This window comes from Lactuca virosa, chromosome 2 (genome assembly GCF_052849685.1).
Source record: "Lactuca virosa cultivar CGN04683 chromosome 2, Lactuca_virosa_CGN04683_v6, whole genome shotgun sequence".
NCBI classification, from domain to species: domain Eukaryota; kingdom Viridiplantae; phylum Streptophyta; class Magnoliopsida; order Asterales; family Asteraceae; genus Lactuca; species Lactuca virosa.
In genome coordinates this window covers 209,674,292-209,684,423 of record NC_136427.1, presented here as the reverse complement: position 1 = coordinate 209,684,423, position 10,132 = coordinate 209,674,292, and the positions used below count along the sequence as shown (strand labels likewise).

The window sequence follows — 10,132 nt, the reverse complement described above, 5'->3', positions numbered from 1 at the left end:
ATATAAAGTGTTTATTTTTTGTTAAAGTGAAAATATGTAATAGAAAAAATGAAAGTAAGATGATATAACAAATAAATAAGTGAAGATATGTCGCTACTTCTTGCAGTTAGTCCTCTAAAAAGCAAGAATGAAGCTGAGTTGTGAGCTATAACTAGATGTTTATGAAGTGGTTTAACTTGGCTTAGATTTGTGACCATAGGCATATTTACAACAATTACCTCCTTTAGAAGTGTGTGTAGGCAGATGACAAGGGTTGTAGCGTGTGGAGGCAGATTATAAGGGTATTCTTTTAAGTTGTAATTTGTAGTCCATAATTTTCGTTGTTTTTATCTGTGAGCGTGTATGCCTAGGAATCTGTCCATTGCTTCTCTTCAAATTGAACCATGTATTTGTTGGATTAGTTTGTATCCCTACGAGTGCACTTTGCTTTGTTTCTTATTGTAGAGTGCACTTTGCTTTGTTTCTTATTGTATGTTATATTTGATAATACAAATCGACAATTATGTATAGTGTTTGCTCTATTAATTATTGGTTTTAGTTGATTCATTGTTGTGTATCCATAAATTTTGCACATGTATGCTCTAAACCCTCTTTATCCTAAGTTTATTGTCTATTACCTCATTTTACTTAATTGTCATTTATTTGATGGTGGCCTAATGTTTATTATGCTAGATTTTTTATAGGTCGACAAATTATTTAATGTTGGATTAGGGATGAGCATTAGAACCGCCGGAACCGGAACTGGACCGGAACCGAACCGGAACCGGAACTGGACCGGAACCGAACCGGAACCGGAATTGGTAATAGGTCCGGTTACCGGTTCTCCATTTTTATGAAAACCGGTCCCAGTTCTAAAACCCGGAACCGGTTTGACATTTTTTTATTTTTTAAAATGCGCATAACTCGCTCATATGAAGTCAAAATTATTTGATTTTTTTTCCAACATGTAATTTGGAGTTTGTAATTCATTTTTGACGGTACAAACATATGTTTTGGTTAGATATTGAATCAGACACATGCCCCGAAAGAAAGCATATCGATGTTGCGTTTTTTTTATTTCAGCATTATTTTTTTGTTTTTTTTAATATGTCCCATTTTTTAAATGTGTATAACTCATTCATATGACGTCGGAATTACTTAATTTTTTTTCCAGCATGTAATTTGGTGTTTGTAGTTCATTTTAGACTATAAAAACACATATTTTGGTTAGATATTGAATCAGTTATAGACCCCGGAAGACAACATATCAATGCTGCGTTTTTTCTGTTTCAGCATTTTTTATTTTTTTGGAATCTGTCCCCGCTTTTAAAATGCGTATAACTCACTCATATGAAGTCGGAATTACTTGATTCTTTTTTCATCATGTAATTTAGTGTTTGTAATTCAATTTAGAATGTAAAAAGTCATAATTTGATTAAATATTGAATCATTTACAAGCTCCAGAAGATAACATATAATCTATAGTATTTCAACCGGTTCTACTTTGAAAAATAACCGAAAAACTGGGACCGGAACCGGCGGTCCGGTTCCCGGTTCTTATAATATAGGAAAACCGGTCCGGTTCCAAAGCTCATCCCTATGTCGGATGTCTTAGTTGGAAATCGTTTCAGCTGTCTACAATCTATTTTTATAGGACTTGGGTTCTACTTTTATTGTTGTATGTTAAATAAAACATTTTAAAATACATAATTGAACTTTTGATCATTCAAAATAATACGACACTCGTAATTTAACTTTAAATTATTAAAGTAAGTATAATAATTTCAATACAAGAATCATAAGGAAAAAAAAACAAAAAGAGAAATCATTTAAGATTTGATTTGAATTACACAGTTGTATTTATAAATGAAACAGCCGATTATGTAATTACAGCAATATTAATCCATCAAACACCTATTTCGTTGGCACAACAAAAACACAAAATTCAGAATTTTTTCCAACTTATTTTAAATCAAGAAATCCAGAGAGAGAGAGAGAGAGAGAGAGAGAGAGTTCATCTCCACCACCCAGCGAACGATTCAACGGCATTGTTTCCCGGCGAAACAAAGGTCCTCTCATCTCTTTCAACCCCCAAACAATTCCCTCTCTTTAGGGTTTTCTGTTCCAACAAGAAAGAAAATTACTCCTTGTAGTATACAATTTTCCCCTTTTGCATTTTTTTCTTAGGGTTTGTTCTTGGTGTTTCGCTGGAAAACTTTGCAAATTGTCGTTCATTTTAAACAAAACAAGGTCGAAATTTGTCAGAAGGTAACGAAAGAAAAGGAGAAAAGGGGAATTCTTGAGTTCTTCGGTAATCAGGTCTTCTGAAGGTAGAAGAAGATCTGAAGAAATATGAGCGCATCGAGGTTCATAAAGTGCGTCACAGTCGGTGATGGCGCTGTCGGAAAGACATGTCTCTTGATTTCTTACACCAGCAACACCTTCCCTACGGTGATTATTTTCTCCCCCAATGTTTTCAAATTCTTGTTAATTTTATGGACATTCTTACTTGGTATCAATTTATTTGTTGATTGATGAATAGTGCTCTTGATTCTATTGGTTGAAAATTTGAATACACTTTTGATTGATTCCTATTTAATTGGAAAAAGAGAATCAGTATATGATGACGACATTCTTTTCGGGTATCTAATTCTAATATGGGTTTTCTTGATAAAGAGGATGAATTTTCTCTTAATAAAAATGAAAAATTTTCCTTAATTTTCTTTTCTGTTCTTGTTCTTGTTTTTTATTGGTTAAAGATTTAAATACTCTTTTGTCTTGTTCGTGTTCTTGTTCTTCGTGTCATTGCGTACAGCTGTCAAACTATTTTGCTTATTCTCTTTAACTCATTAGAACTTTCTCTTGTTTTGGGTTTTATTGTTATTGATTAAAGATTACTCCAATGCGGTTAAACATTTGTTTATAAAAATGATGAATTTTATCTTGTTCCCGATTTTAACAATCTGCATAAAGGAGAATAGCATATGATGACATTCTTTTCGTGTAACCAAATTTGTTTGAGCATTTTCTCTTGTTGTATATCAAATTTATCACATAATCATACTTTGTGATTAAAGTTAAAACCATTATTGAATGTGTGTTATTGATTTTGATTAAACAGGATTATGTTCCAACTGTATTTGATAACTTCAGTGCCAATGTGGTTGTGAATGGAAGCACAGTTAACCTAGGCTTGTGGGACACTGCTGGTAATTAACCTTTTCAGTGAACTTCACAATATATTTTTGATGGGTTAAATTCAAAAAATAGTAATTTACTTTCATTGATTCGTTTATTATTTATTACAACATTGGAACATGGGCTAACTTAATTGTGGTTTATATGGAACAGGACAGGAGGATTACAACAGATTAAGACCGTTGAGTTATCGTGGGGCCGATGTTTTCATTTTGGCATTCTCTCTCATTAGCAAAGCCAGCTATGAAAACGTCTCCAAAAAGGTGAAACATCTCTTTTTTTTTTTTTTATAGCCCCGTTTAATGATAAGGGCATTTACGTCTTTTACACAGTCCCAACTTTATGGGTGGTCCAAAAAAATCAATTTTTGTTCCATTGACATCAGTCTCAGTCCAATTTCATGTCATATCATGTCATTGACATCGGTCCTAGTCCCAGTTTAATGAGAAGGGCATTTACGTCTTTTTGTTTATATTTTCAGTGGATTCCCGAGTTGAAGCATTATGCTCCTGAAGTTCCAATTGTTCTTGTGGGGACAAAACTTGGTGAGTTATGAATGATTCTTCTTTTTTCATTTGTAATTATTTTTTTTTGGTATTTCATGAATGATTCTTCTTTTTTCTTTTTCGGGTATCTTTATATGATTGAGAAATAATCAAATTACGTGTCAAAATTGAATCTTTTTGGATTTTAGATCTTCGGGATGATAAGCAGTTCTTCGTGGATCATCCTAATGCAACACCCATTACTTCTGCTCAGGTGATTTAATACTCTTGATATTATTTTATTTTTTACTTTAAAAATATTTTGTGATTTAATTAATATTCTGTGTGGTTTACAGGGAGAGGAGTTGAAGGGTTCGATTGGAGCTCCTGAGTACATTGAATGTAGTTCAAAAACACAGCTGGTAGGTTTGACTTTGGTTTGATTTTTTTTTAGGGGATTTGATATTTTAAATTCTGATGATTTTTTTTTTTTTTTGGCAGAATGTGAAGCAAGTTTTTGATGCTGCCATTAAAGTCGTTCTGGCGCCTCCAAAGGCAAAGAAGAAGAAAGGAAAAGGTCAAAAGGCGTGTTCCATATTGTGATGAAGAAGACAGAAAACTAGTTGACCATGGCTTGTTCTTGGATTTCATTTTCATATATGTTTGTTGATTTGTATTTTGATTCTATAAGCTCTCAAAAGTCAAAAGATCTTAATGTAGTAGTAATCATGTAGTTTGCTATCAAAAGCTCTATTTTTCTTGTTGTTTACTTCAGATTCATGCTAATTTTCGGGTATGGGTTTTTGGTTAAATATGATAAAAGTATATATATATATGATATGATGAAAGTTTAAAGTATATTTCTATTATGTATGATAAAGAATCCGTAAAGTATCATGTTGTATGCATTTGATTTAACCTTTAAGATTATTTAGTGACAAAAAGATAACTCTAGTTGTATAACACATGATTTGCTACAATATAGCATCTCTTTTTTTTCCCACAAATAACCGCTAATTATGAACCATTGCGAAGTTTTATTATTTGCTGAGAACTTTTCTTTTGTATGTCCCCGACCAAAAAAATTAAAAAAACTAAAAGAAAATTGTATACCACGGAAAGTTTCTTTCTATACTGCGAAATAGATCTGTAAAATTATTGAAATTATTGCATAAATCACTTTTTTATCACAGAAATTTTTTCAAGTTTTTTTTGTTGGGGTGATATTTAGAAACCATTTGCAGTAAAAAATTTGAAATGTTTGGTTGAGAGACATTTTTCAGAAAAAATGTATATAAATAACAAAGTCTAAAAAATGTAACAAACAGATTTGTCTTTTTTTCTCTTATTTAATGGAAATGTAACTTCTAAGATTTATATTATTTAGTTGTGAATGAAATTTACAGTATAGTGTCTTTTAGATCTAAAAATGAGAACCCAACAACATTTTTTCTCGATGATTTTTTTTTTTTTTTCGCAAAATGAAGAAGCACCAAACATGTGCATTGAATTTGTCTATGTCTAGAAGTTTTGCTGATAAAAAAACCAAAAAAAGAAAGCTTCTTTTTTTGAACTGGCATTTATAAATGACATGTTTAGTTGAAAATGAATTTTTTAATACATGCCAAATAGTAAACTCAATAAGTGTACTTGTGATAAGATTTATCAAATAACGTGTTTTGCATAAACATTATTTTTAAAGATTTTTGATGTTTTAGTCATTCTATTTGAGCATATAAAATTCTGTTTTGCATTAAAATGAACATCATCACACATACTTTTTTTTTCAAATCAAGTCTCAGCAATCAAATTGTTAAAATCAGAAGGACCAATATATGGATTCAATTAATGTATAAAAGTGATAAGCAGTGAAATGCATTTAATGCTAGTGATGTAGCTCCAATCACAAACAAGACCATGCCCACATCAATGAAGTGTTCAAGTGTTCTTGTGAGACATACAAGCTCCCCCATCATTTTCTTTCTGATTCATCCCATTAATGAACTACACTTTCATGTAAGAATTTATTGTCCTTCACTTTTCACATTAAAAAGCTACACAAACTATTTGTTTTTGAATGTGTTATATCACATTCTAAAATATGTGTCTTTTGCACAAACAAAATATCAGAACTCCCTCTCTAACCTTTTTGAATAGAACCAAAAACTTCAATTTTTGTTCCACTAACCCAATGCACGTCAAACACAGTACAAACAACAACATATTATATCATGTCCCAAAAAGGGCCTTAAGACTACAAAAAGATTGTGGAAAGTTATAGAAAACACTCAAACTACAAAAAGACAACATCTTGAAATGGATTTGAGCATAGAATACAAAGTATCTCAAGAACACAAACACAAAAACTCTATAGTATTATAGAAATATTATCCAAAAAGAGTAACAAACCAACATCCTAAAAGCAAATTGTCCTCACAATATGTACAAAACATAAAACCAAACACATTATTTCATATTATCAACCATAGTATTCTACCACTCACCCAAATCTTAAGGTCATCATCAAGCCGATGACAACCCCAATAGACTTTCAAAATTTCACCATCTTATCCTACCTACCTACTAGTGGCAAGAACCTAAGAACACATCAAAGACTCAAAGTTCTTTTTTTTTGGTGGGGGGGGGGGGGGGGGGGTACTACTGTACATAAAAGAAGGCCACAAATGAAGAAGACTCACTAACGAAGCTTATTCTGAGCGACAGCCTGGCAAAGCTCAAGCTCTTCATCATAGAACAATACCCGATTTGAAGCAAATGATTTGCAGATTGGTTTTGGTAAAAGAGATGGAACAATGTACCTAGGAGGAGGAAATGCTGATTCTTGAAACAGAACTGCTGCAATTTGGCGCATTTCAGTTAGTTTCAGGCGGGATGGAGGGCGGGGTCCATGCCTAGGTGCTTTTGGGGTGTTGGGTAGTGTCAAAACTTTGCCTTTTCCATCTCCCTTGCTGTAATAGATTCAAAATCAAATCATGATTCTAACTTTCAAGAAAAGGAGAGAAAAAGAAAAGGTAATCATTCATCAAGATAATAACCTCACAAAAGGCCAATGTTCAGTAGGTAATGGTGTTGATGTGCACAACATTTCTTGTCTAGATCTATCTGGTGTTGTGTAGTTGAAATGGAATTGTCGAGCTATAACAACCTGTGAAATGAATAGATAATCATTTCCCAGTTTTCCAGTTAAACTATTGGTTTGATGAGTAAATGGAAAGGAGAAACTTATGAAGAAACTCACAGCCTTTCTGACTCTTTCAGAGACATGGAAAACAGCTCTTAGTTGATCATGGTGCAAGTGGCAGAGTATTTTGACCTTCAATCATAGACAATAATGAATAAGAATATAAGATAGAAACAAAATTATAGAAACAATCTAAGTAGATATGAAAATGTTGTTACCAGCAATTCCATTGGGAGAGATTCGAGTCTGGAGTCATAATCTGATACATTTCCTTCAGGGCGTGGAGTTTTGGGTGTTCTTTGTAAATTATTCTCTTTGAGCAAATCAACTGGTCCAGCCACATTATATCTGAACTTTTCAGGGGATAAAATTATAGGGGTATCATTTGCATGTTTACTCTGAAAAAGAGGAACTCTATGAGTCTTCTCTTCATCCATAACATCAACACTGTTCTTTGAAATATCTGTAGATGACTTTGATGCTGAGGCCTTGCTATTACGGAGCTGAGCAAGAGCACCTGGCTTCAAGTACTTGTTAGAACCATGATTACGCCTCTTCTGCTTTGATGTCTTTGACATTTTCTCTTTAGGGGACACTTTACCCATTCAGTTTCTTCTTTTCAGATGTCAACCGTATGATTCTAATCCTTCCAGAGGGACCAAAAGCCAGAATTTATGTTTCCGCCTATTGCTGCTCAGATCCAAACTAACTTCACAACCAAAGGCAACCACCAATGTACCTAAAACAGTATAATCACATCTCAAATCTGTTAAAACTCTGAACTTTAAAACTAAACAATCCGTGTAAAATATGAATAGCGAAATCAACACCAGATTGCGAGAAAATCAGATACAGACATCTGTTTATAAAACTGAAGAATAACGACTGAAAACAGACAGGCAACAACAACTTCGTGCAAGTTCAGATCAATCAAAGGAAAGTACTTGGTCCAAGTTTATGGACAGCAGTCCGATTGCACAAGCTGAACAACTGTCGTATACGAAGACAAAACCGAACTGCAGCCTGCTGTCTATAAACACGAAGGTACTTTTTCTCTTAATATTCAAGTAACAATTACCATCAGAAGTCGCCATTGGCTATCATCCTCTCGCTCGGTTACTGAATTCACCTGTATCCATAACCAACAACCATAAACCCCTAAAATCAGAAGCACAACATGCACAAATTTGAGATGATGATAATCACATCAAACAAACATCGTAAAACTGGTAAAAGGAATCACGAACGAAACTTCATAAACGGATAAAACAACTAAAAGTCGATACGAACTAAAACACAAAATTGAACCAATCAATCCATCCCGAAATGACGAATTAATCGAAAATCACGCGCCAACGAAAGCAAACAAACAGATTCGACCAGAGATTAGAGAGGGAGCAAACGAACCTGTAGAGAGAGAAAGTAGAGAGAGGATGAAGAAATTGGGGGAAGTGAAAGTTGCTAGGGTTTTAAATCCGCAATTTGAATTAATTCTGAATGCCCGCCAAATTATATTCTTTAATTGAGGAAATACAATTAAAAATGAAAAACCGTAGATCTTTATGCAGACGTGGCAAGATTCGATTGGATGAATGTGGAGACGTGTACGTGAGTTATGGGGAATCCAAAGTCTTTATCCTGTCCCACTAGGCCTACCTTACGACCGTAAATCGCGGCATATTTCAAAATATTATATTCATAAATCATAATCATATTTAATTCAATGTTAATATTAATACAATAATACCTAATACTCAAAGAGGAAAAGAAAATACTTATAAGAGCCAGTTACATAAATGGTCCTTTACCTTTCTCGAAATTCGTATTTCTAGTCCATATTTTTTTTTTCACAATGAAGTTTCATCATGGTTGGAAGTCCACTAATTTCTCGGGAAGAAGGTGTATCAATGCAACCGTAAACTATTTTGATGTCATAGACTTCGATAATTTTTCATTCTATGACCCCATCTACTATCATTTCTTGGTTCTCGTTAGTGATGTGGATTTTGTGCTTTTAGCCCTAGGTAATGATGAAGATGTGGAACTTCTTAATCTTTTGGTTCTCGGTGATTATCTTTCTTTTGGGTATGTAGTTTATATGATAATGTAGGGTTGTCTTTTTGTTAATATATTTACTAATTGTAGTGGTTATATACCATCTTGTTCTTGTACATGTATTAACAATTGATGTGTTGATGTTTTGGTTTGTGTATGTATTCATGTTTTGGGTTATGTATGTATTATCAATCTCCAATTTCCAATGATATTTTAACAAAGTTGAGCACATTCGAATAGTATCCAATGTGAGCACACTCAAATTGTTATCGCGTTACCAATTGGTTTGGTTTGTATGTAATTTGCCAATTCCACTTTCATATTCATAGCCATATAATATACACATAAAGACAAATTGATATTTGTGGATAACACCACATTCTTAAGGCAACTACTTATCTTTTACAATAAACCCTTTAGCCAATTCTAACTTCCAACCTTCACCATATACAAACATTTTTTTATAAAAGATAAAAATATATTCATAAAGTCACAATGCTAGTTTCAGAAAATATAAATACATGACGTTGAGATTGCTAATTCTATGTTTATATGCAAGCATGCATTGGGATATCGCATTCAACATTAAAAATGGTTCATCCACTCAATAACCTTACATTATGATATCATTTTGACTAAAACTTAACTAGTATGTTTAATATTTCCCTAATTAACCCTTCCTCGTATAATTTACGACATTCAAGTCCATTCGGTCAAGAATCGAATATTAACTTTCATAAGTTGACAACTTGGATTCTTCTAACATAATATTTTTTATTGTGACTCTATTAAACTTCTAATTGATTTATAGCATTATATTTATCAATATTATTTATTTATATTTAAATTAACTGTTTTATTTTGATTTAAATTTATTTATTTAATAAAATTACTAAAAAAATAAATAAATAAATAACTTATATACTCATTTTGAGAATGTTACATCAGTGTGATTCCAAAGAAAGTTAACATTAATTTGGATCAACTTCCAACTAAAGACAATTATTTGGCTAGAGGTATTGGTCTTCCTTCTTTTCTTTATTTTATTTGTAATAACCAATAGAAAAAAGTATATCATATTTTCTTTGGATTGTGAAGTGTCACCTATTACGGATAAGATAAGTAGATGATGTGATTGTCCTATCTTCGATGCATTCGGTTCGTGATTTGGATGGGTTGATAGACTCTTTAGCGATGTCTGCGTCAAGGAAGT

General features: G+C 32.7%; 2 protein-coding genes across 2 annotated transcripts; one reads left to right on the top strand and one right to left on the bottom strand.

Annotated features, from left to right (window-relative positions):
* Window positions 1–1,874: 1,874 nt before the first annotated feature.
* Window positions 1,875–4,431, top strand: LOC145160124 (rac-like GTP-binding protein RHO1). The gene is made up of 8 exons (XM_079079230.1): window positions 1,875–2,048; window positions 2,167–2,430; window positions 3,101–3,188; window positions 3,331–3,440; window positions 3,659–3,722; window positions 3,872–3,936; window positions 4,019–4,084; window positions 4,164–4,431. Exons 2-8 carry the CDS (start codon window positions 2,332–2,334, stop codon window positions 4,263–4,265), a joined length of 594 nt encoding a protein of 197 aa, XP_078935356.1. The 5' UTR covers window positions 1,875–2,048; window positions 2,167–2,331; the 3' UTR covers window positions 4,266–4,431.
* A 1,862-nt stretch (window positions 4,432–6,293) lies between these two features.
* Window positions 6,294–8,340, bottom strand: FBS4 (F-box family protein). The gene is made up of 6 exons (XM_079079227.1): window positions 8,272–8,340; window positions 7,943–7,993; window positions 7,083–7,603; window positions 6,922–6,996; window positions 6,719–6,828; window positions 6,294–6,631 (listed from the first exon to the last, which is right to left on the bottom strand). Exons 3-6 carry the CDS (start codon window positions 7,467–7,469, stop codon window positions 6,361–6,363), a joined length of 843 nt encoding a protein of 280 aa, XP_078935353.1. The 5' UTR covers window positions 7,470–7,603; window positions 7,943–7,993; window positions 8,272–8,340; the 3' UTR covers window positions 6,294–6,360.
* Between the last annotated feature and the right edge of the window lie 1,792 nt (window positions 8,341–10,132).

What these genes read in the sequence shown, in the direction of transcription:
- FBS4 (XM_079079227.1), bottom strand. Translation starts at nt 7,469, where the DNA reads ATGGGTAAAGTGTCCCCTAAAGAGAAAATGTCAAAGACATCAAAGCAG. An exon ending in CTCTCCCAATGGAATTGCTG is followed by an intron (nt 6,997 to 7,082) that starts GTAACAACATTT and finishes CTATGATTGAAG; the next exon opens with GTCAAAATACTCTGCCACTT. An exon ending in CTGAAAGAGTCAGAAAGGCT is followed by an intron (nt 6,829 to 6,921) that starts GTGAGTTTCTTC and finishes TTCATTTCACAG; the next exon opens with GTTGTTATAGCTCGACAATT.
- LOC145160124 (XM_079079230.1), top strand. Translation starts at nt 2,332, where the DNA reads ATGAGCGCATCGAGGTTCATAAAGTGCGTCACAGTCGGTGATGGCGCT. An exon ending in CCAGCAACACCTTCCCTACG is followed by an intron (nt 2,431 to 3,100) that starts GTGATTATTTTC and finishes TTGATTAAACAG; the next exon opens with GATTATGTTCCAACTGTATT. An exon ending in CACCCATTACTTCTGCTCAG is followed by an intron (nt 3,937 to 4,018) that starts GTGATTTAATAC and finishes TGTGGTTTACAG; the next exon opens with GGAGAGGAGTTGAAGGGTTC.